A 27,284-nucleotide genomic window follows, 5' to 3' on the forward strand; every position below is an offset into this window, starting at 1 on the left:
TGTCAATGAGTGGAGAAAATGGGAAAGTTTTTTAGAATAGTGTCACTTTTTAAACTTTTTCTCTTAATATACTTTAATTTCTTTTTTGCATGATCTTGGTGTGGTATCTAATCTTTTTACATATGATTTTATAAATCTCATTGAGAATAATGAGCCTTGTCAGTCCATTGCCACTTCTTCCTTCTCTCAGTTCTTTCTACTATTCTTCTTTTTTACTTAATTTCTTCTTTTGCTTTTCTAAAAGGGTGCAACTTGCAAATTTCTGTCATTAATCGTTCAATTAAAACTCAAGAAAATTACTATCATATTGTATAGGGAATACCTGGTACTGTAAACCACTTTGTCTACACGGCAAATATATATTTTTTTTCAGATTTGATATAATCCAGTCGAGTATTATATATATGTGAAAACACATAATAACTAATTAATATATATAATGCATATATACATATCTACAGAGAGAGTAAATTTTGTTTTTTTCAATGAACACCTTGAGAGTGCATTATATCTAGCAACCCTTGTAAATGACTTGGTTTACAGTATTAGAGAAGTTCAAAGTTTATAAATGAATATTACGATTTAAATAATGAATATTGAATATCATATGTAAATGCTTTTTGTACCCATGTAAAATCTCTTCAAAAAAAAAAAAAAAACAAAATAAAAATAATAATAATGATAATAATGAACTTTATTTATTGAGGAAGGATTTACATGTTAAGCCAAAGGCTTATCTACCACATGGTCCTCCTGTTAGTAAAACATAATATCATTTGTTAGTTAAAATAGCAGACAAATTAAGCAAATTTATAAACAATCACAAAAATATCACAGAAAATATACTTAAAATTATCAGGGGATGCATAAATCTCATGCATATAGTTAATACGTCATTAAAAGACATATGCCTTGTATACATATATGCTAATATAGCAAATAATAAAAATTGACATAGTTACATGCTAATATAGCATAAGCTAAAATCTAAAAGTAAGCATAATATTATAAGGAATTCAAATAAGAAACTCAGATAGAAAAATGATTAGACATCACAACAAAAATACAATACTGGTCTATGATAGTGATATACCGTACTGGACAAGATTTCGTTTAAAGGTTTGATAGCTTTGAATTTTCTTCATGCCATTTGGTAAATGATTCCAATCAGTGATGCTGTTTACAAGAAATTGCTTTGAATAAAATACAGTTCTGTGTTTGGGCACTTTAAAATTATTTTGACATGGGAATCTTGTATTTCTATTATGAGTATCTTGTACAAGAGACACATTTTCTGATAAGTATTCAAGTACATTCTGGTTAAAACATTTATGTAACATACAAAGTCTTCTGAATTTAAAATATTTGTCTAAGGACATCCATTTAAGGCAGTAAAACATATCTTGAGATGGTGTATCATAAGGTGACCTAAAATAAGCCTAGCTGCCTGCTTCTGGGCCTTGAGAAGCTTGCCCATCAGATTGAAGTTGCATCCTGACCATACTGTACTACAGTATAAAAAATGTGGAAACACACATGATTTAAAAAATTTCAATTTCCCTTCCATGGGTAAATATGGACTAATACGTCGTAGTAAGCCTAATCTTTGTCTTACTTTACATGAAATAGCTGTGACATGATTAACCCATGTAAGACAATCATCTATGTGACCAAGTAATTTCTCATTTCTTACTTTTTCTAATGGTTCACCACACAAAGATAAATTAAGGTTTACACAATTTCTATGTTGCTTTTGTTTAGAGCAAATGTACATGCATTTAGTTTTTTTGACATTCAACAACATTTTGTTTTCTGTACACCAGACACTAACATTATCTAAGTCTGATTGCAGAACTTCACGTTTACTATCTGGTGTGTTACCAACAGCAGATAGAGTAGAATCATCTGCATACATGTCTGTAGCAGACGAAACATGTAACGGCAGGTCATTAATAAGCATTAAAAACATAAGGGGGCCTAAAATTGACCCTTGAGGTACACCGTGTGTTACTTTACATGTATTTGATAAATGACCACCAAGGGAGACAATTTGGCTTCTATCCTCTAAGTAGGATTTGAACCACAGAATTGAATTGTTTTCAATTTTATACATGCTCATCTTCTGTAATAAAATATCATGATCTACAAGGTCAAAGGCCTTTTTAAAATCGACTAGTATAACACCTGTGCTAAAACCATCATCTACATTCTTTGCCCAAGAATTGACAATATTTAGCAGTGCAGTTTCACAGGAGTGATTCTGACGGAAACCTGACTGTGTTGATACAATAAGATGGTATTGGTAAAACAGATATTAGTCTATAATTGCTTACATCTGCAGTACTACCACTTTTATGAAGGGGAGTAACTCTAGCCAACTTCCACTTTGTTGGATATGTGCCAGTTCTAATACTAAGGTTCAAGAAGTAGGTGAGAGACGGAGCTATTTCGACATTTGTATGCTATAGGGTGTGATCTGTAGGTAATATACATCATAACATGGTCTTTCACAGTCAAACACATTTGAGTATCAGTACTACAGGTACCGAGTTATCACCAGATAGTAATGACAAGCATGAATGAAAGTACCGGGCACATATATAGAAATAAGCGGTCAAATCTGCTAACTTTCTGCTTCTGTTGAACGCTGGTCTATGTATATTACAGTGTATGATCCTGACTGAGGTTTGTGATGAGTTGGTGATAAAGAACAAAGAGTCCTTGGTCGTACAGCCTGCCTCTTTGGAACAGGCCACCATCAGGAAGAAACCTGGAGAAGAACTGGTAAGTTGTCATCAAAATATCATCACTTGATATAACAGTAACAGTTGACTAATTTGTTACGGTACATTAAGAATAGTTGATGGTAAGATTACACAAAATTAGAATCTTACCTGTCTATAAAGTAACCAGAAAGACAGTGCTAAATATCTCTTAAGACAGGTGCCCTTTTTACGAGGGATAATCATGCTGTACTGATAACCCAGTTCTTTATAAACTTGTGTCATTTATATGAGGGTTAATCATACTGTACTGATAACCAAGTCTTTTATAAACTTGTGTCCTTTATACGAGGGTTAATCACACTGTACTAATAACCCAGTTCTTTATAAACTTGTGTCCTTTATACGAGGGTTAATCACACTGTACTAATAACCCAGTTCTTTATAAACTTGTGTCCTTTATACGAGGGTTAATCACACTGTACTGATAACCCAGTCCTTTATAAACTTGTGCCCTTTATACGAGGGTTAATCACACTGTACTAATAACCCAGTCCTTTATAAACTTGTGCCCTTTATATGAGGGTTAATCACACTGTACTAATAACCCAGTCCTTTATAAACTGGTGTCTTTTATATGAGGTTTAATTACACTGTACTAATAACCCAGTCCTTTATAAACTTGTGTCCTTTATACGAGGGTTAATCACACTGTACTAATAACCCAGTCCTTTATAAACTCGTGTCCTTTATACGAGGGTTAATCACACTGTACTAATAACCCAGTCCTTTATAAACTGGTGTCTTTTATATGAGGGTTAATCACACTGTACTAATAACCCAGTCCTTTATAAACTAGTGTCTTTTATACGAGGGTTAATCACACTGTACTAATAACCCAGTCCTTTATAAACTTGTGCCCTTTATACGAGGGTTAATCACACTGTACTAATAACCCAGTCTTTTATAAACTTGTGTCCTTTATACGAGGGTTAATCACACTGTACTGATAACCCAGTCTTTTATAAACTTGTGTCCTTTATACGAGGGTTAATCACACTGTACTAATAACCCAGTTCTTTATAAACTTGTGTCCTTTATACGAGGGTTAATCACACTGTACTAATAACCCAGTTCTTTATAAACTTGTGTCCTTTATACGAGGGTTAATCACACTGTACTAATAACCCAGTTGTTTATAAACTTGTGTCCTTTATACGAGGGTTAATCACACTGTACTAATAACCCAGTTCTTTATAAACTTGTGTCCTTTATACGAGGGTTAATCACACTGTACTGATAACCCAGTCTTTTATAAACTTGTGTCCTTTATACGAGGGTTAATCACACTGTACTAATAACCCAGTTCTTTATAAACTAGTGTCTTTTATACGAGGGTTAATCACACTGTACTAATAACCCAGTTCTTTATAAACTTGTGTCCTTTATACGAGGGTTAATCACACTGTACTATAACCCAGTTTTTAAAACTTGTGTCCTTTATACGAGGGTTAATCACACTGTACTAATAACCCAGTTCTTTATAAACTTGTGTCCTTTATACGAGGGTTAATCACACTGTACTAATAACCCAGTTCTTTATAAACTTGTGTCCTTTATACGAGGGTTAATCACACTGTACTAATAACCCAGTTCTTTATAAACTTGTGTCCTTTATACGAGGGTTAATCACACTGTACTAATAACCCAGTCCTTTATAAACTTGTGTCCTTTATATGAGGGTTAATCACACTGTACTGATAACCCAATCCTTTATAAACTTGTGCCCTTTATACGAGGGTTAATCACACTGTACTGATAACCCAGTCTTTTATAAACTTGTGTCCTTTATACGAGGGTTAATCACACTGTACTGATAACCCAATCCTTTATAAACTTGTGCCCTTTATATGAGGTTTAATTACACTGTACTAATAACCCAGTCCTTTATAAACTTGTGCCCTTTATATGAGGGTTAATCACACTGTACTGATAACCCAATCCTTTATAAACTTGTGCCCTTTATACGAGGTTTAATTACACTGTACTAATAACCCAGTCCTTTATAAACTTGTGCCCTTTATACGAGGTTTAATCACACTGTACTGATAACCCAGTCCTTTATAAACTTGTGCCCTTTATATGAGGTTTAATTACACTGTACTAATAACCCAGTCCTTTATAAACTTGTGCCCTTTTATATGAGGGTTAATCACACTGTACTGATAACCCAATCCCTTATAAACTTGTGCCCTTTATACGAGGTTTAATCACACTGTACTAATAACCCAGTCCCTTATAAACTTGTGCCCTTTATACGAGGGTTAATCACACTGTACTAATAACCCAGTCCTTTATAAACTTGTGTCCTTTATACGAGGGTTAATCACACTGTACTAATAACCCAGTCCCTTATAAACTGTGTCTTTTATACGAGGTTTAATCACACTGTACTAATAGCCCAGTCCCTTATAAACTTGTGCCCTTTATATGAGGGTTAATCACACTGTACTAATTACCCAGTCCCTTATAAACTTGTGCCCTTTATATGAGGGTTAATCACACTGTACTAATAACCCAGTCCTTTATAAACTTGTGCCCTTTATATGAGGGTTAATCACACTGTACTGATAACCCAGTCCTTTATAAACGTGTGCCCTTTATACGAGGTTTAATCACACTGTACTAATAACCCAGTCCCTTATAAACTGGTGTCTTTTATACGAGGTTTAATCACACTGTACTAATAACCCAGTCCCTTATAAACTGGTGTCTTTTATATGAGGGTTAATCACACTGTACTAATAACCCAGTCCTTTATAAACTTGTGCCCTTTATACGAGGTTTAATCACACTGTACTAATAACCCAGTCCTTTATAAACTTGTGCCCTTTATATGAGGGTTAATCACACTGTACTGATAACCCAATCCTTTATAAACTTGTGCCCTTTATACGAGGTTTAATCACACTGTACTAATTACCCAGTCCCTTATAAACTGGTGTCTTTTATATGAGGGTTAATCACACTGTACTAATAACCCAGTCCTTTATAAACTGGTGTCTTTTATATGAGGGTTAATCACACTGTACTAATAACCCAGTCCCTTATAAACTTGTGTCCTTTATAAGAAGGTTAATCACACTGTACTGATAACCCAATCCTTTATAAACTTGTGCCCTTTATACGAGGTTTAATCACACTGTACTAATAACCCAGTCCTTTATAAACTGGTGTCTTTTATACGAGGGTTAATCACACTGTACTAATAACCCAGTCCTTTATAAACTTGTGCCCTTTATATGAGGGTTAATCACACTGTACTAATAACCCAGTCCTTTATAAACTTGTGTCCTTTATAAGAAGGTTAATCACACTGTACTGATAACCCAATCCTTTATAAACTTGTGCCCTTTATACGAGGTTTAATCACACTGTACTAATAACCCAGTCCTTTATAAACTTGTGTCCTTTATACGAGGGTTAATCACACTGTACTGATAACCCAGTCCTTTATAAACTTGTGCCCTTTATATAGAGGGTTAATCACACTGTACTGATAACCCAGTCCTTTATAAACTTGTGTCCTTTATAAGAAGGTTAATCACACTGTACTAATAACCCAGTCCTTTTATAAACTTGTGCCCTTTATACGAGGTTTAATCACACTGTACTAATAACCCAGTCCTTTATAAACTTGTGTCCTTTATACGAGGGTTAATCACACTGTACTGATAACCCAGTCCTTTATTAACTTGTGCCCTTTATACGAGGTTTAATCACACTGTACTAATAACCCAGTCTTTTATAAACTTGTGTCCTTTATATTGAGGTATCCTTTACAACAGGTTTGAATTTTACTAGGACGAAATAACAGATACATTGTACATCTAAAACTAATAATGTTTTTCTTTATTGACATTTGTAAAGCTGTAGGTTTACTTGTTGCAGGGGATGCACATCCAGTCATCTTACTATGGAATTCATGTGATTGGTGGCATCAAGGAAATGGTAAGTGGTATATATAGTGTAGTAAAATGTTACACACATATTATAAACATGAACATTATATTATATCTGGTTCTGGCCCTTGTTTTTTTACTATCCAGGTTATAACTTTTGGGTTATATTTCTGCACAAAACCTTCTGTTTACTTAAGCTGATGTGCAGTGTGGTATTGTTAGGTTTATGACTTTCATTTATGGAAGTTATCTTGACAAAACTTGGGCTGTAGTATACTTGTATATCACTTGATGCTGACGTGCAGTGCATTGTGGTTAGGTCACTTTGACCTTGACCTCATACACTGCTAGTCTACTAGCTTGTCACAGACTTTGACCTCATGATTGAAAATACATTTTAAGTGCATTTTTTTCAACGATTCTTCTTTTGATTGTAACTATCAAGTCATTATGATATGATAAAACTTAGGGTATACCTTAACAATACCTTAAGCCAATTGCTGTAAAATTTTAATAAAAAGGTCATATTCACCTAGACTTGCTTTCATTTTTAACAAACATTCAAAGATGACGCCATGTATCTTCCATTTAATCAACTAAGGGGAGCTGTGAGGTTTATATTTACAAACTAAAAAAAATTGAATTATCTTTTATTTAAATGTCATATACAGTGGTCAGAGATGAAGAAACCAATTTCCTAGTTGAGTATTGGGGATGATTTTGATGTTGTTTGTATGTATTTTCAGTCACCAGCAGACCTATGTGGTAAAATTGAGAAAGGAGACGAGGTGATTCAAGTCAACCACAAGACAGTGGTAGGTAACACAGCTTTAAGACTATTGTGAGAGTTTGAGGGTGAGATAACTGCCATAAGGATATTGTTGTAATATGATGATTTCACACTTGTTTACACCTAAGAACAACGTATCGTGTGTATTTAGAAAAGTTATTGTCATAGGTTTATTTTTTACACGGTCCATTTAACACAAGTCATTATCTTTTGTCTATTTATTTAACAAGGAAGATAGTTCTGCTTCATGAATAAATAACTAAGTAAAAAAAAAAACTGTCCATCTCTTTTTATATTGCACTTCCTGGTAGAGAAAGAGAAATATTTTTCCTATTTCTATTCTTAGTTTAAGATATCACATCTCATGTGTGAATAATGTATTTTGTTCAAGGTTGGCTGGCAGCTGACGAAGCTGGTAAACTCCCTAAAGGAGAAGCCGAAGGAGGTCATCCTGGTCCTGAAGAAACGACCCCACCATATCATGCCCTACGGTCATGTGGCTAACAAAAAGAAAATGAACAAGGTAGCTGTGTCCACTCTGCCGAAATCCATCAAGAAACGGCGGTCAAGAGAGGGAGGTGACCCGAAGCAAGCACGTCCATCTTTGCAGGAACTTGTCAGTACAGTTCGCACAGATGACATGGACTCCCCAAGGTAGTCTGTATAGTAGTCATCCATATCCTTATAAACACCACTTCCTTTTTAGATGGCCAGGTACATATAACTAGGCCTGCAATAAAAATAATTAAATCAAGCATTAATTGATTAATACCCCTCTGAAGTAAACTTCATTATTAAGATCAATTGATTGATTATGTTATCAAACATTATCAGCAAGCATTGTGAGAGCTGTTAGCTATGTTAAAATTTCAAGTTCTCCAAGCATCACCAGGACCGAAAGCGTACCAAGCAGTATCAGGTATTTCACCTTTAAAATCACCATTAATTATTATGACTTTATGATAACAGAGGATCATCAAAAATGTAAGTCAACAAGACATTTTCAGGACTATGCTAACCAGGCATTATCAAGAATGTAACCTAGCATTATCAGGACTGAAGACTCACCAAGTATTATCATAATTGTACCCCAACCAAGCATTATCAGAACTGTATACTAACCAAGCATTATTAGAAATATAAGATAACCTGGCATTATCAGAAATGTTAGATAACCAAGCATTATAGAAATATGTAAGATAACCAAGCATTATTAGAAATGTAAGATAACCAAGCATTATCAGAAATGTAAGATAACCAAGCATTATCAGGCCTATGCTAACCAAGTATTATCAGAAATATAAGATAACCAAGCATTCTCAGAGATTCTCAGAAATGTAAGGTAACCAAGCATTATAGAAATATGTAAGATATCCAAGCATTATCAGAAATTTAATGTTAGATAACCAACCATTATAGAAATATGTATGATAACCAAGCATTATCAAAAATATAAGACAGCCAAGCATTATCAGAAATATATGACAGCCAAGCATTATCAGAAATATAAGACAGCCAAGCATTATCAGAAATATAAGATAACCAAGCATTATAAGAAATATAAGATAACCAAGCATTATCAGAAATGTAAGTTAACCAAGCATTATCAGAAATAAAAGATCACCAAGCATTATCAAGAATATGTAAAGATAACCAAGCATTATCAGGAATATATGCTGTAACCTTGAGCTTGATTAGGAATTAAGATAACCAAGCATTAGTCAATAATTTGCTGTGATGCTGTTGCATATGGACTGAAACTTCCATGTGTGATAGGTGGCCATGATTACCCTGTACTTAAGGCCTCCTTATAAGATTCTATTGCTTAGACTTCACCTCTGAGATGTAAATTCAAAATTCATATGAAAAAGTTGCCTAGGTACTGAGATATGGTCAGTGGTTTTTAGCTCACCTGGCCCGAAGGGCCGGTCAGCTTATGTCATGGCGCGGCGTCCATCGTCCGTCCGTCCGTCCGTCCGTCCGTCCGTCCGTCCGTCCGTCCGTCCGTCCGTCAACATTTCCTTTAAATCGCTACTAGTCATAGAGTTCTGCATGGATTGTAACCAAATTTGGCCACAAACATCCTTGGGGGAGGGGGAACAGAACTTGTATAAATTTTGGCTCTGTCCCCCCCCCCCCCCCCCCCCCCCCCCGGGGCAGGAGGGGCGGGGCCCAATAGGGGAAATAGAGGTAAATCCTATAAATCGCTACTTGTCCTAGAGTTCTGCATGGATTGTAACCAAATTTGACCACAAACATCCTTGGGGGAGGGGAAACAGAACTTGTATAAATTTTGGCTCTGGTCCCCCAGGGGCAGGAGGGGCGGGGCCCAATAGGGGAAATAGAGGTAAATCCTATAAATCGCTACTTGTCCTAGAGTTCTGCATGGATTGTAACCAAATTTGACCACAAACATCCTTGGGGGAGGGGAAACAGAACTTGTATAAATTTTGGCTCTGGTCCCCCAGGGGCAGGAGGGTCGGGGCCCAATAGGGGAAATAGAGGTAAATCCTTTAAATCGCTACTTGTCCTAGAGTTCTGCATGGATTGTAACCAAAATTAGCCACAAACATCCTTGGGGGAAGGGGAACAGAACTTGTATAAATTTTGGCTCTGGTCCCCCGGGGGCAGGAGGGGCGGGGCCCAATAGGGGAAATAGAGGTAAATCCTTTAAATCGCTACTAGTCATAGAGTTCTACATGAATTGTAACCAAATTTGGCCACAAACATCCTTGGGGGAAGGGGAACAGAACTTGTATAAATTTTGACTCTGGTCCCCTGGGGGCAGGAGGGGCGGGGCCCAATAGGGGAAATAGAGGTAAATCCTTTAAATCGCTACTAGTCATAGAGTTCTGAATGGAATGTAACCAAATTTGGCCACAAACATCCTTGGGGTAAGGGGAACAGAACTTATATAAATTTTGGCTCTGACCCCCCGGGGGCAGGAGGGGCGGGGCCCAATAGGGGTAATAGAGGTAAATCCTTTAAATCGCTACTAGTCATAGAGTTCTACATGAATTGTAACCAAATTTGGCCACAAACATCCTTGGGGGAAGGGGAACAGAACTTGTATAAATTTTGACTCTGGTCCCCTGGGGGCAGGAGGGGCGGGGCCCAATAGGGGAAATAGAGGTAAATCCTTTAAATCGCTACTAGTCATAGAGTTCTGAATGGAATGTAACCAAATTTGGCCACAAACATCCTTGGGGGAAGGGGAACAGAACTTGTATAAATTTTGGCTCTGACCCCCCGGGGGCAGGAGGGGCGGGGCCCAATAGGGGTAATAAAGGTAAATCCTTTAAATCGCTTCTCGTCATAGAGCTCTGAATGGAATGTAACCAAATTTGGCCACAAACATCCTTTGGGGAAGGGGAACAGAACTTGTTTAAATTTTGGCTCTGGTCCCCCGGGGGCAGGAGGGGCGGGGCCCAATAGGGGAAATAGAGGTAAATCCTTTATATCGCTACTTGTAATAGAGTTCTACATGAATTGTAACCAAATTCGGCCACAAACATCCTTGGGGGAAGGGGAACAGAACTTGTGTAAATTTTGACTCTGGTCCCCCGGGGGCAGGAGGGGTGGGGCCCAATAGGGGAAATAGAGGTAAATCCTATAAATCGCTACTTGTCCTAGAGTTCTGCATGGATTGTAACCAAATTTGACCACAAACATCCTTGGGGGAGGGGGAACAGAACTTGTATAAATTTTGGCTCTGGTCCCCCAGGGGCAGGAGGGTCGGGGCCCAATAGGGGTAATAGAGGTAAATCCTTTAAATCGCTACTTGTCCTAGAGTTCTGCATGGATTGTAACCAAAATTAGCCACAAACATCCTTGGGGGAAGGGGAACAGAACTTGTATAAATTTTGGCTCTGGTCCCCCGGGGGCAGGAGGGGCGGGGCCCAATAGGGGAAATAGAGGTAAATCCTTTAAATCGCTACTAGTCATAGAGTTCTACATGAATTGTAACCAAATTTGGCCACAAACATCCTTGGGGGAAGGGGAACAGAACTTGTATAAATTTTGACTCTGGTCCCCTGGGGGCAGGAGGGGCGGGGCCCAATAGGGGAAATAGAGGTAAATCCTTTAAATCGCTACTAGTCATAGAGTTCTGCATGGATTGTAACCAAATTTGGCCACAAACATCCTTGGGGGAAGGGGAACAGAACTTGTATAAATTTTGGCTCTGGTCCCCCGGGGGCAGGAGGGGCGGGGCCCAATAGGGGTAATAAAGGTAAATCCTTTAAATCGCTTCTCGTCATAGAGCTCTGAATGGAATGTAACCAAATTTGGCCACAAACATCCTTTGGGGAAGGGGAACAGAACTTGTTTAAATTTTGGCTCTGACCCCCCGGGGGCAGGAGGGGCGGGGCCCAATAGGGGTAATAAAGGTAAATCCTTTAAATCGCTTCTCGTCATAGAGCTCTGAATGGAATGTAACCAAATTTGGCCACAAACATCCTTTGGGGAAGGGGAACAGAACTTGTTTAAATTTTGGCTCTGGTCCCCCGGGGGCAGGAGGGGCGGGGCCCAATAGGGGAAATAGAGGTAAATCCTTTATATCGCTACTTGTAATAGAGTTCTACATGAATTGTAACCAAATTCGGCCACAAACATCCTTGGGGGAAGGGGAACAGAACTTGTGTAAATTTTGACTCTGGTCCCCCGGGGGCAGGAGGGGCGGGGCCCAATAGGGGAAATAGAGGTAAATCCTTTAAATCGCTACTAGTCATAGAGTTCTGAATGGAATGTAACCAAATTTGGCCACAAACATCCTTGGGGGAGGGGGAACAGACCTTGTATAAATTTTGGCTCTGACCCCCCGGGGGCAGGAGGGGCGGGGCCCAATAGGGGAAATAGAGGAAAATCCTTTAAATCTCTACTTGTCCTAGAGCTCTTCATGAATTGTAACCAAATTTGGCCACAAACATCCTTGGGGGAAGGGGAACAGAACTTGTATAAATTTTGGCTCTGGTCCCCCGGGGGCAGGAGGGGCGGGGCCCAATAGGGGAAATAGAGGTAAATCCTTTAAATCGCTACTAGTCATAGAGTTCTGAATGGAATGTAACCAAATTTGGCCACAAACATCCTTTGGGGAAGGGGAACAGAACTTGTATAAATTTTGGCTCTGGTCCCCCAGGGGCAGGAGGGGCGGGGCCCAATAGGGGTAATAGAGGTAAATCCTTTAAATCGCTACTAGTCATAGAGTTCTGCATGGATTGTAACCAAATTTGGCCACAAACATCCTTGGGGGAAGGGGAACAGAACTTGTATAAATTTTGGCTCTGGCCCCCCGAGGGCAGGACGGTTGGGGCCCAATAGGGGAAATAGAGGAAAATCCTTTAAATCTCTACTTGTCCTAGAGCTCTACATGAATTGTAACCAAATTTGGCCACAAACATCCTTGGGGGAAGGGGAACAGAACTTGTATAAATTTTGGCTCTGACCCCCTGGGGGCGGGAGGGGTGGGGCCCAATAGGGGATTTAGAGGTTAATATTAAAATTCCTTCAGAAAAGAAACAATGAACCTGTATTCAGAACATTACTTGGCATTACAAACCAGGTGAGCGATACAGGCCCTCTGGGCCTCTTGTTCCATGGATACTTTGGTTATTCGTCATCTCCTCATGACAGAGCCTTCAAAGATCTTGACTCAAATGTAAAGAAATATAATAGATAAATCAGTATACTGAACCAAACCATATTTATTTTTAATACATTTACTACATGTTTTGTTAATGGTTTTTTTTTTAACATTTTCAATAATAAAAATTTGTGATTAATATTTGGAAATGGTGGTGTTTGAAAGACTTCCAAGAGACAGTTTTGATGATTTACATGTGTACAGGGTTCTCATCAAGTTTTTTAACAGATGTTTGAAAATTAATATTAGGTGGTTGGGGGTCATAGGCCCCCGTAGTGGCCAATATTTATTTCTGACAAATATAGCCGGTTGTGAACAAGGAAATAGACGGCTGTTTTTGCCAGCAATCGGCTTTTAACGAGAACCCTGGTGTATCAGTAATTCTCAACACAAAATTAATTTCAAGGGCCATAACTCCTGTTACCTTAGGAGAATTGACAACTTACCCAATGAAGATATGGGTAAAAACACTGTATTTAAAGGTAACAGAGAGGTGCATGTGTACCAGACATATCCAGTCTTTATTTTGATTAACATATCATGTCTCCAACTTATTGGCTACTTGATATATGGTTTAACATGGTCAGATTTATTTTGTCCCAAGATAGATTTTATTTTTTTTAAATATCAACCCGTATGATGAAAAATACTTAGATGTTTCTTCTGTGATTGTTTAGTTCAACCTGCATTTTACTAGTCTTACTGCTTCCTGGTTTATTGTAAATATAGCTGTTATTACAAATGATACAGACTTCCTCTTTTACATGTTGTAGTTCCTTTGTACCTATATGTCCTTCAAGCTTACTACAGCCCATTACTTATCTGTGATATAACATGGTGTATCCAGTACAGAAAAAGCCATCCACCTGCACAGGGGCTTGACAATGATTATTTAGAATGGTTGGTTGGTTAGACAATAGATCACAAATTTCTAGATCAAATAGGCAGCAGGCAGTTTTAATGAACAAGAAGACTTAAAAAAAAACCCCACCTAACATTTGCTTGTATGCACTCTCTATATATGTGATAATAAGGAGAAATGCCATATGATTATAAATGGCTGTATATATAATATTTGGGGTATTGAGCCAACTGGGGTATTGAGCCATCAATTAATTGATTGTCTTCATTTTAAGGGGATGGGGATTCTATGACAAATATGGTATCAAAAATTTGAAAAAGATGAGTTAAACATGAAATTTATGTTTAATTGCTTGACCAAATAAGGTAATGCAGATTGTGATAATTGTAAATAGGATGTGTACTCTATTAGTGATACAACGCGTGTGTAGATGATCATTGCTCGCTGTCAGGCTATGCCTTAAAAATATATGAAACAAAAAAATCAGAATGGATTATTTCTTTCAATGAACAGGACAGGATGAAAGGCTGCAGTCGTGCTGTGTTGAAAATCCATAATGGCAAAAATCCCCAAACCAAATCATTGTACAGAGCAACTGCACATAACTCGATTATAATGCATGTACAAATATATATTTATGTCCCTTCTGAGAGTGATTTGTCATAAAAATTAGAAATTTCTGTCAGGATGTCTATAAATTGGAGAGTATCTGTAGTTTATACTGGTACTGCTAATGGTCGTTATTTGTATCTATAATAGCATTTATCACATACATTTATGGTGTATTGATTCTAATGAAATTGTCACATCATGTAATCTCTAGCTACCTATTACTACAGTGGCTAATGTGCATACTGTGCATGTAAAAGCTATCATGAATTATTGAGACATACAATATTCATTGATTGTTCTTTTCCTCATGGAAATAGAAGACCTCTTCGCATCTCAGCTCAGTCGGTGTGCATTTTAAATTGGAACCCTGCTACCATTTCACAACTCTGTATGACCCATATTGTGTACTGTAGTTGTTCTTGTAACTCTATGTTATAGCTGTTTTTTTACATCAAAGGGGTCAAGTATATTGTATCCCCTTTTCTAAGACATTATGATATATAATTGTAGGCCCATATTTAACAAAATAAGTGCCCCTATCCTTATACAAGAGCTTCTCCTTCTCATGTCTCGTGATAAACACACGATAGAAATATGAGCACAGTATAAACTCATGCTTAGAATTTCCAGTTAAGAAGGTAGCATCACTTCTTTTGTCTGGAAAATAAATTAGATTTCAAACTATTTACCGGTATAGTGATAGAACTTGTAATACATGTACATATGAATCACTTAAATTGATTTGCACTGTAGTGTACATGCAATAATGCAACACAACAATGTCTTCTGGTAAAAAAAATCTAATTAAACATTCAGAAATATATGTCAGAATTGTTTGTCCCACAAATTTGAAATGTTGAAGAGGAAAGATAATGTTCAACAAATTTGTAGTTAACTAATAACTTATGTACTGTAACAGTAGTTACAATCTTTTATGATTGCATATTTATTTGTTCAAAATATTTAAACTTTTTTATTATGTATAAGATCATAGTAAATCTTGCCCAAAATACTATTTGGACATAAATTAAGTTTGCTTTTATGAGCAATATGAATCTAAATCTAGCAAAGGCATTTTTTATATATAATATATTCCATGTACTTTAAGGAAATCTCACACAATCTGTTTTATGACAGATATGTGATTCATTCTCTATATATTTCAATGAAGGTGTTGGGATAACCACATCAAGCTCATTAAGTGAATGATGCTTGTAAAAGAATATGGTTATAATATATCTGTCAGGACTGCGAAGTGAAATCCTTACTCCTGCTGTAACACTAAATTTGTAAGTAGTGTAAGAATGAGTTTTACCTATGTCAGGTGCACTTAATCTAACAGCATTAGTATTTGATGATTCATCAGTGGTCAGTTTTTTATGTGGTCAGTAGCTGTATGACCAACATTGACAGGTAGATAGAGATGCATCGATGTGTCAGACATGGGAAATCCTGATACACAGCAATTACCTTTATTTTGATGTTACGAGCAGCACCGTCAACTGCACTTAGTAATCTCCACTCAAGTGGAACAAAGATGATTTACTCGAGTGGAACAGTGTGGGATAACACGTAGAGAAACTTCCTAATCGAGGTTTTAGATGTGTTTGTAAAGATTTCTATTGACTAATCACAGAAGTGATTTAGACTACAGGTGTTGTAATTAATACAGGTAACTCTCACACACTTTTCTGTGTATACATACTCGGGATTTACCTACATGTAAAGGGAATTTGTGTACAGGTATGTTGTAAATTATGATACTATTTCCATGCTGAGGCATAGGATGGTGCTTAAGATGATCAACTACGTGGATCTTATGGTGTATAAGGTTTGTGAATGGAAAAGAGTCTGGCTGGATAATAATTGTGAGATCAGATGGAGAATCTGTGAATTAAGTTAAAGTATTATATTTTGTTTATCTGTATAGAATCTGTATCTAGAATCTTGATTTTACATACATATGTATACATTATGAAACCTAATATGTTAATTTCAGATGTAGGTTTTTGGATCATGTATCATGTGTAAACATATATCTACATGTATGTGTATGTAAGTGTAAATGAAGAGCTATTTTATTGAGGGCTATACATTCTATTTAGTGTTGTTGTATTACCCCGGTAATGCTTGTCCTTGGAACAAGAGAGCCTCGCAGTCTGAGTCCTGACACAAATAGAGTGTTTTTGATTGCTTCTTGTCTTGCTTTGTATAATATTGAGTTCATCCTCAATTAGGGCTGCATTTTCACATCATTACCTAAACCCTTTCCATCTCTTGGACATGAATTTGAAACCATGAATGTAGTGCAGTTGCCAGGTGCTAACTGCAGGGCTGTGGTTTTTCTCCAGGTACTCCGCCTTCCTCCTCCTAATCTCTGCACGTCCTTAAATGACCTTGGCTGTAAATAGGAAGTTAAACTGATCAAACCACTTGTTTCTGTAGGTTGTAAAGTGTTTTGCAATGTAGAGAAATTTTGAATACAGTAATTTCATTATATATAGGGCAATGAAATTAAGTTCACATATAAGGAACTACCTTAAATTTTGATAACATTTTTTCTAATAATGTGACCTAATTTTCTATGTTTCTCTTAACTTTAATGTCAAAAGATTGATTTGAATAAGGTTGACAAAAATAAGATATTTGTATAAATATCCTTTAGATGAATCATTTATCAAATACATTCCTGTCTTAAAAGATCTTCTAATTTGATTTTAAATAGATTAGAATCAGATTTAAGAAACGATTCCAAATCACATATATAGCCCAAACCACAATTGTTTAATTCCAATCTCGACTGAAAAATCCAGCTATGATTATTTTGTTCGATTTCTAATTTTCCTGATAATAGATAAAGAAACTCTTCTAAGTTGAATATATACCATAGCATTAGTAGTGTTTTTCTTCACAATAAGGACTCTTTTAAAGAAACTGCTTCGTACCTTTTCAATGTCAGGAGCTTTATGAAATCCCCATATTTCACATCCATAATTCAAAACACTACTAACGTAAGAATTTACTATTTCGATTAATCAATTATAATAACACTTACATGTATCTCATATATTAGGAAAACATGTACCATTATTGCTCACACAACCTACTTAATGATGATAAAACAGCATTGATAGTAATTAATGCAAATAACATCTAATTATATGTACCAGTTCTATAGAAAGGCTATCAAGCATTAATTATTAGAATTAACAGAAGACACTATTTTTAGAATTAAAATTGGAAATCATACATTTTTTTTGTTTACTTTTCTAATTGATCATTTTGTAAAACAAAGTAGTGAGTTAAGTATGTTGTACCATCTTGAAATGAAGGTTCCGTTATTGATAATTTGAAAAAAGTTTTAATAGAATTATTAATATATATCTATTTTTTACCTGAAAATGTAAGTTTTAAAACTAAAACTTTCCTACACAAATCCATTTTAATCTTCAACTTGGATATTTTATAAATATTTCCTATCTTAGAAAGTAAGAACAGACTATAGCTGAAACTCACTCAGGTGTAAAACTTGACATGTTGGCCAGGTAATACAGGTAAATTTCAGAATGTTGGCTAAGTGAGAATGAATCATTTTGACCTTTAACATACTTCAAAATAAAAAGTTCTTGCTCTATCTCAATAGTTGGTTGGCTCATTGATAAAGTAATTAGTGTGGCAATCATGTTTCAAATGTATGTCATTGTGACCTATGTTTGGACCTTTGACCTACATCTAAAGATTAAACAGATTGTTCTGACATATACCAGAACTTGTCCCTTTATATTTAGGTCATAGGTTGACCTATTTTCGTAAACTGACCTATTTTTGTGTGCAGTAAATTTTTGTTTTGTAGATTTTTACCTTTTACCCTCAATAACATAAATTGTTTCCTATATCACTATTACAGGTGTATGACTGTGGTTTATTGATTATCCCATATAGCATATACTATTTATTGGACCTCTTTCTTCTACAATATATTTGTTAGCTCTCTCCTAAAAACCCATTTGTATCCCTCATTTGTACAGAAGTCTGTACAGTACTACTTGTTATTGATAAAATGATAGCTATCTCCCATGCTCGCTTATGACGACACAAAAAGACCTGTCAATTTGGTATCGCTCTGATCTGAGTGGCCTATGGCATAGATTTTTTTAATCTCAGAATGGAATCTTGATCAGACAGTAAATATTCATGACTATTGATTGTTAATGGTGGTTTTATTTGGAAGAACAATACTATCACCTTTCTGTACAACCGCTATACTACCGTTATCTTTTTGTTCTCCTTGTGGTTTTTTCTAAGCAAATACCATGTTTAATCCAATAAGTGCCCAGGTATAAAACGTATTTTATAATAAGATAATGGTCTATTGTCTTTTATATATTTTGTCAATAAATAATATACTAACATGCAGCATTCTGATTGTGTACACGAGGAATTCAGGTAATAATTAAAAATACAAATAGTGACTCTTAAAGTTCAATATCAGTGTTATTTTGGTAGCACTGGGGTCAATTACTGAGTTGAATTCTAATTGTGTTGACCATCAGAAAATTGACCAATCGACAGGAAGTATGTGGCTACACCTCATGCTCGCATACCACATGTAACTATTCAATGTCGGACCAAACATTATAACATACACAATGCAAAATGTAAATTCACATGCGGTTTAATTGACAGCTGTATGGGCGATGTGTCAATTACAAGGTTGACGATTAACATCCGAGATTTCTTTTTTAATTCCATGTACTAATAGAAAGCAAGCTTTGATTCTTTAGTTGTGATAATTTAAAGCTTTCGTCCAGGTATATTATTATGTAATTAAATTGATTTACCAGACAGTTTAACAGAAGTCGGCTGATTGATTGAGACCTGAAATAGATGTAAGTTATGCATCCTCAAACAGGACCGTCTGGTTCTGTATAAACACTGGACAAACCTGTGATTAGTATACATAGAGGGGAGTATTCCTGTCGGAGAGTTAATGATGATTTAATTAGGTTGGATGGAGACGCCACACAATTACACAGACTTGTCTATATCCAGATAAGGTCAACTATGGCTCATGCATTCCGTAAAACAACCAGTTTCTAGATAATCAAATTAGGGAGACCAAATTAAGTTTCCTACAAGAAATGTTATGTTTAAATTGTTGTTATTGCCTTATAAAGTCTATCAAAATTGACTGAAAATTCATTGGTTTTGGCATATTCAAATTTTTGCACACATGGACACTGCAAAATTCAAGCATTTTAGAACAAAATGTGTAATTAGCATAACAATTCTTTAACACAATAATATCTGTGCAAAACAATGCCTGATTATAATAATTATTAGTCTCCTGCTGGGAAGCAAGAGGGGAGGGATTGTATGTCAGATACTGAAATTAGGTCAATGTGACCTATACCTTGACCTGATGAATCAGTTGTCGAGGCTCTATCTCCTCTACTATTGGACCTTGGAACTTCATACTTGGTATTTGGATTCACCTAGGTGAGACAGAATAGTGATGAAGTAGCCGGAAATTAGTAACTAAACAGCCATCAGAAAATTAATTACCATGGAAGGCAACAAGAAAAGACAGTTTTCTGTTAGAAATATAAATTGTATGCAACTTGTATTTCTTTCCCGATTGCACTTATTATACGACAGCTAATTAATAAACTTACTGGTACAGTATTGTATACAGTACAGCTCGACAGTGTCATATACCAGGTCACCATGGGTCACCATGATCTATACTTTAACCTTTGACCTTATCTTAATAAAAAAAGCTTGTCTCCTATGATATAACGATAATTGCTTCCTACACGGTACATACATGTTGGTCCATGGAGATTAGATAGTGTATAGAATACTGAAACTATTTCACTGTGACCTATACTTTGATCTTTGACCTAAAAAAAAAGCTTTTTATGAATCAGTTTGGCAAATAAGCTTGTTAATACAAGTGCAATGTAAGATTTTGTATTTAGCTTTATAAGGTAGGGATGAAATAAGATTTTGTATTTAGCTTTATAAGGTAGGGATGAAATAAGATTTTGTAAAGCTTTATAAGGTAGGGGTGATATAAGATTTTGTAAAGCTATATAAGGTAGGGATGGTATAAGATTTTGTAAAGCCAATATAAGGTAGGGGTGAAATGAGGTAGGGGTGAAATAGGAAAGGAGTGAAATAAGGTAGGGGTGAAAAAAGGAAGGGATGAAATAAGATTTTGTAAAGCCAATAAGGTAGGGGTGATATAAGATTTTGTAAAGCTATATAAGATAGGAGTGGTATAAGGTTTTGTTAAGCTATATAAGGTAGGGATGGTATAAGATTTTGTAAAGCTATATAAGGTAGGGGTGATATAAGATTTTGTAAAGCTATATAAGGTAGGGGTGATATAAGATTTTGTAAAGCCAATATAAGGTAGGGGTGAAATAAGATTTTGTAAAGCAATATAAGGTTGGGGTGATATAAGATTTTGTAAAGCTGTATAAGGTAGGGGTGATATAAGATTTTGTAAAGCCAATATAAGGTAGGGTTGATATAAGATTTTGTAAAGCTAGATAAGGTAGGTGTGATATAAGATTTTGTAAAGCCAATATAAGGTAGGGATGATATAAGATTTTGTAAAGCTGTATAAGGTAGGGGTGATATAAGATTTTGTAAAGCTGTATAAGGTAGGGGTGATATAAGATTTTGTAAAGCTATATAAGGTAGGGGTGATATAAGATTTTGTAAAGCTGTATAAGGTAGGGGTGATATAAGATTTTGTAAAGCTATATAAGGTAGGGGTGATATAAGATTTTGTAAAGCTATATAAGGTAGGGGTGATATAAGATTTTGTAAAGCTATATAAGGTAGGGGTGATATAAGATTTTGTAAAGCTGTATAAGGTAGGGGTGATATAAAGATTCTGTAAGATTTTGTAAAGCCAATATAAGGTAGGGATGATATAAGATTTTGTAAAGCTATATAAGGTAGGGGTGATATAAGATTTTGTAAAGCTATATAAGGTAGGGGTGGTATAAGATTTTGTAAAGCTATATAAGGTAGGGGTGATATAAGATTTTGTAAAGCTATATAAGGTAGGGGTGATATAAGATTTTGTAAAGCTATATAAGGTAGGTGTGATATAAGATTTTGTAAAGCCAATATAAGGTAGGGGTAAAATAAGATTTTGTAAAGCCAATATAAGGTAGGGGTGAAATAACATTTTGTAAAGCTATATAAGGTAGGGGTGATATAAGATTTTGTAAAGCTATATAAGGTAGGGGTGATATAAGATTTTGTAAAGCTATATAAGGTAGGTGTGGTATAAGGTTTTGTAAAGCTATATAAGGTAGGGGTGGTATAAGATTTTGTAAAGCTATATAAGGTAGGGGTGATATAAGATTTTGTAAAGCTATATAAGGTAGGGGTGATATAAGATTTTGTAAAGCTATATAAGGTAGGGGTGATATAAGATTTTGTAAAGCTATATAAGGTAGGGGTGATATAAGATTTTGTAAAGCTATATAAGGTAGGGGTGATATAAGATTTTGTAAAGCTATATAAGGTAGGGGTGATATAAGATTTTGTAAAGCTATATAAGGTAGGAGTGGTATAAGGTTTTGTAAAGCCAATTTAAGGTAGGGGTAAAATCAGATTTTGTAAAGCCAATATAAGGTAGGGGTAAAATTTTGTAAAGCTATATAAGGTAGGCGTGGTATAAGATTTTGTAAAGCCAATACAAGGTAGGGCCAGACATATGTATCTCTGTCCTCATCAATTTGAGCGTCAGACTGTAGGATAAGAGGAGCTAGATCTGCAGGATCTTGTAGAAGGAACTGACTCAGACCTGTCCATTAACTTAAACATAATTGTACAATATGGCACGTATTGCTATCTCTGGTTGGGTTATACTTCGCATCTCTGCCGATGCTTTATTAGGTAATATGGCCATGGAGCACTAATCCTTCGTCAGGAACAAGACTTGAGTGTAAAAAGTGTTGTCCCATGGGTGATATATACTGCTCCAAGTATTCGGTTTGGAGTTCTTTTGTATCGATTTGCTCTGCTGGCAAAGATACTGTACAAATTATCTGGAATATACATTCAGAATGCACAAATTAAATCGTAAACTCAACTTGTATGTCGTGCTCTGGGAGAAGAAGGGAGTTTTTTGTTCCAACATTTTTTACGTAACATCTTGAGTTACTTCTTCAATCAATTTGAACTTCTCATGGAGACTCTTTTCTATCATGATAATGATGAACAATTTGAAGTTAGCGTTTCCATCATCTCCAACAGAATGAACTAATCCTTGAAACAATGGGATAAATTTGTGAGTAGCTGCACACATGTATTTTGAGACTGTTTGATTGGAATGCTCAAACACTAAGTATTCCTGTTTCCAATAACTAAAGTTACTAGTAGCTATTTTCGTTGTAGGATGTTCGTAAGATGGTAATAGATTTCACTCTGATTTAATGATAAAGAGTAGGCAGGGTTGTATCTCGTGTGTAAGCCAACATTTATAAGCCATTTAATTGTTGTAATCTATTACAATCCGGAGCTTTATTTGGCCTCTTGCTAAAAACCTTGTGTAGTCCTAAGTAAAAATCAATGTGGAGGCCACATAGTCGCAGAGAACATCGTGTGCTACCACATGATATCATCGTATATGTCACTGACTCGAGAGAGTACTATGATGGTCTTGTAGCCATGCAATACATTCTAACATACAACAATGTTGTAACTGTGGATACTACCTGCGGCTCAAAATGCAAGTTGATTGTATACCTATATGATACTAATTAACAGCCACAGCAAAATTAATGAAAATCTTATTTCAACGGAGAACATCAGACGAAGATGTTATTGATTGCTTGCAAACAGTCCTAGAAAGTTAATTGGAATTTTTGTTTCAACAGAGAAGAAAGAACATCAGATGAAAAAGATGATGGAAACGATACAGACAATGATGTATTCCGGAGCGGTTCAGAGTCTCCGCAGTATGTAAAGCCGAGCACGGTCGACCCAAAACAGAGGCGTGCCACGGTAAGTGGCGGATCTCCGACACTCAGTCGAACTCTTTTGGGACCAGAAGACATCGAAACACCCACACGACCAAAATCTTTTACAGTATCGGCAACAGATGCTCCTCAGATTGAGTATCGTGAACATGGAATTCCAGGTAGGTGGTTTTGATTTTACAGGATTTAGAGGTGCTAGTAAAGCCTTGAACAGGTGGTATTGTGCAAGAGGTTCTGTCACATTGATGTGTTTCTAAATTATGGAAATATGTCATTGTAATTAAATGAACTGAATCATTGTGGTTAAATATTCTTCTTAGGTGTCTTTAATTTTGTGGTAATTATTTACATGGGAAAAGTCGATTCTACGATTTGTTTAACATAAAAGATAATTGAAAAAAAAATTATTCGTGTAACCAAAAGCATTTTACAATATTATGACTTTAAATGTATTTCATAGCTGTATTTTTTTTATTTCTGGCAATTTGTGAATAAAAATTATGAATATAACAGTCCCCAGTAACAAATTAGTGTATTTTGATTATTTTCCTTAATTACATTTTAGTATGTGTTTTGTGATGTATGATTTACCGTTAATTGATAACAGTGGTGATTGTGGATATAGCTGATATAGTAAAAATAGTATGTCTTACAAATAAATATCTATAGAATTACTTAATATAAAAGATAACAAAACATAGCATGTTTAATTTTGACCCAGTTGATAATACTAGTTTACAACCAGGATGTGGTCAGTGTTTCGACGGAGATGTATGACATATTATACAGGTAATTCCAGAACCTGAGGACGCTTCTTTTCGATATGCATTTACATTGTTATATCATTGTTTATTAGAGTGTATCCATTTCCTGGAGAGGCATGAACAGTTCCTAATTAGCAGTGAACCAACATTTTAAGGTCTTTTTCTCAAATTTCTTCAAAAGGGAATTTCCCTGCTCAATTTACCAACCAATATGTTTTGGATTGCATGCTTTAACTCAACTGTATAAATTCATTAAGACCAAGGTATCATTGATCATTACGTGGAATCTTATCCAATGTTAAAAATGATTTGACAAATCCTTTTATACAGACCAAAAAATCTGGGGTTCTAAATTGGTTTTATAGTATAACAGATGGTAAAAAAGTTTGTGTTAAATGTTGGTTAATATTTTAATCTCTTAAGTACTTCCAACTTTTCTCCATCTCCTAAACTGTTATCCTGGAGGAGCTTGGCTGTTAATAGGATGTAAAGCAAAATACACCAAACAAAACTAAATCTTTTTTTTTTAATTCACTGTTTACAACTTGACAGTTGTGGACACATCTGGTGTTTGTGTGCTACTAAAGCCTATTTTGTGAGCACAGTTAAACCAGTCATCCTGCTTAAAACAATTCCCCGCTCAGGTTTGTGCTGTGGCAGTAAAATAAAATCAGCCTGAGGGATTTCGTACTTAGATGTTTACCAAACATTATATGTGTTTTAGGTCCTTCTGTTGATTCTCATCTTTAGATATTTTTATAAAGTATTGAATTGTAGTTTCACTTTTATCTCTAAAAGGCGTATAACCCAAAAGATAAAAACTTGCTTGCAGTGGTAGTCACTATAAAATATTCCTTTGGGAGATTCTGTGAAGTGCTAGATCTGAACCTTAGTGTTAAGTGTATTCTATCAATATATTAACTATTTATGTTGTGATCTGGTGTCCATCCATCAGTATTTATTTGTATATGTAATAATGTAAGGTACTAACATTTAAGAATCTGACAAGGTCACACTTGTTGTTACAAATCTTTATTGTCTTACATTTTAAGCTTGTAATCTCCTGTTTTGAAGCACAAGTATGACTCATAAAAGTATTTTTTGTCTCACTATTTTAAGTCTCTTGATTTGGCTTTTGCTTCGTAAACTGACTTTCAAGCTCATGAGTTCACTTCCTTTCTGATGAATTTTCACTCAAAAACTGACAATTTGAATTGTTTATTAAATTTTTTCTTCAAATGACCTGTACGATTGTTTAATTCACAACATTTGACAGCAAGATCAGCAATATCTCGTACACTCACAAACTCCTCTATGGCTCATCATAAGCTTACTGTTATCTCACAAGCTCACCTATGAGCTACATTGTAACTAAGCTTACTGTCCCTTACCACATCAGCTCTCTGGAGTTGTTTTGTGTGATTAGTGGTGTTTTTATGCTGTCAGGATGATAGAAAAGTGAAGTAATTAAAGGCAATTAGTTGAACAGCTTCTCTGTCATGTCAGCGTTTTATAGCTGTGAGCACCAATCCCAGCATCACCATGTTATTCCTATTGATCACAATGTTAAATGTCATAGGTTCAATTCATTTTATACTGCACAAGATAGCACTCCAGGGCCTACTTAAATTCCAGGATAATTAAGGAATGGGGTTTATCTTAAAGTTGATATAGAAAACAAAGTTTTGAAGTAAATTGCTGCAATAGAAAATGTTTTGATGATCCGTGTTTAATGTCTTTTGATTTATAAAGCAACAGATTCTTTTATGTCATCAAATTAATATAGAGGAGACAATAAAAGATGTCTTGTCTGTTTTTCTGTGTAATACATGATAGGTTGAACGGTTTATAATTTGTCATTGTCTTGACATTGTAGGACAAAGAATCTCAAACTGGGTAGGGCAGTTATTTATGACTATAGCTGAGAGTTCAAAATTAAGTATAATCTTCATGAATGAAATAGTTGAGTTCACCATATTTCTCTAACTTGAGGAGAAGAGGTTTTTATATGTATGTTGTAATATTATGTAGGTTGATGTACCTGTCTATAAAGAACACTAACGGTCCAAGTGGTAACTATACAGAAAGAAACTTGTGTTTAAATTGACCTTTTGAGACCCTGAGAAAATGTTCCCTTAAGCAGGTGGTCTTCATGAAGAGTAAGTTGCTAAGGCAGGTTTGACTGTATATTGACCCTGTCTGTCCCATCTTTTTCTGTCCCATCATGGTGTCCCTAAATGATATATGGCCGGGTTGGGGCATTATGTGTTAGACATTTCTTGTTTATTTTCTGTTCTCCTACATTAACAAATTGTAGAAGTATCTCTTACAGTCGTCAACACATTTTTAACATGATTGTGAGACATATTGATTCTTGTATTAATTTCCATTGTCTAATGTAATATGAACATTGAGAAAATGTCACTGTATTAGAAATGCTTTTTTAACAAAACATTTATTATCATTTGTCACACAATAGGGAAACATTTCTGATCACATTGTGGAACCCTGATAGAAATGAATGGAAAAACCAGTATGAAATCTTAAATATGCACAGGAACTATATGTAGATTCCTATTCGCGAGTCTATTTCCAGAGAATGTTTTTGTCGGGCTTAGTGGCAATCTCTTGTTAAAGATTTTAATAGAAGCCTGATTTGGTGTTATGATTAAACTGACAGCCCAACCCAGCCCTAATAACAAACACCTATAGTGAGGATGGCATGCTGGGTAGTCATTTCATCCCAACAATCATTTGATAAATCTTTTTAGAAATATTGATTCTTTTTCGGTTGTCATTGGCAATGCAAATGTTCATTTCCGACCAACGGCCTTATTGTAAAACTTATATTAGATTCCAAGCATCACACAGGTTTATGTTTGTTGTAGAAGATTAAGTCTTGAGAATTTGACTTCTATTTTC

The 27,284-nt window shown here is 35.5% G+C and overlaps 2 protein-coding genes across 5 annotated transcripts in view; one reads left to right on the plus strand and one right to left on the minus strand.

The window, feature by feature from the left end:
* Positions 1-27,284, minus strand: part of LOC138330813 (uncharacterized) — a 37,747-nt gene that overhangs the window by 7,598 nt on the left and 2,865 nt on the right. The gene's annotated exons all lie outside the window — the stretch shown is intronic.
* Positions 1-27,284, plus strand: part of LOC138331400 (uncharacterized) — a 90,309-nt gene that overhangs the window by 4,572 nt on the left and 58,453 nt on the right. For 3 of the 4 annotated variants that reach the window (XR_011209691.1, XM_069279014.1, XM_069278994.1), the window contains exons 5-10: positions 2,668-2,784; positions 6,675-6,734; positions 7,432-7,500; positions 7,867-8,129; positions 8,445-8,459; positions 23,497-23,759. Coding sequence is in view for 3 of the 4 variants with exons in the window: in XM_069279014.1 (XP_069135115.1) it covers positions 2,668-2,784; positions 6,675-6,734; positions 7,432-7,500; positions 7,867-8,129; positions 8,445-8,459; positions 23,497-23,759 (787 nt within the window). In the remaining variant the exon portion in view is untranslated. The remainder of the gene's footprint in view (positions 1-2,667; positions 2,785-6,674; positions 6,735-7,431; positions 7,501-7,866; positions 8,130-8,444; positions 8,460-23,496; positions 23,760-27,284) is intronic. The other variant, XM_069279006.1, reaches the window with a different exon arrangement.

Source organism: Argopecten irradians, chromosome 1, assembly GCF_041381155.1.
Source record: "Argopecten irradians isolate NY chromosome 1, Ai_NY, whole genome shotgun sequence".
NCBI lineage: Eukaryota > Metazoa > Mollusca > Bivalvia > Pectinida > Pectinidae > Argopecten > Argopecten irradians.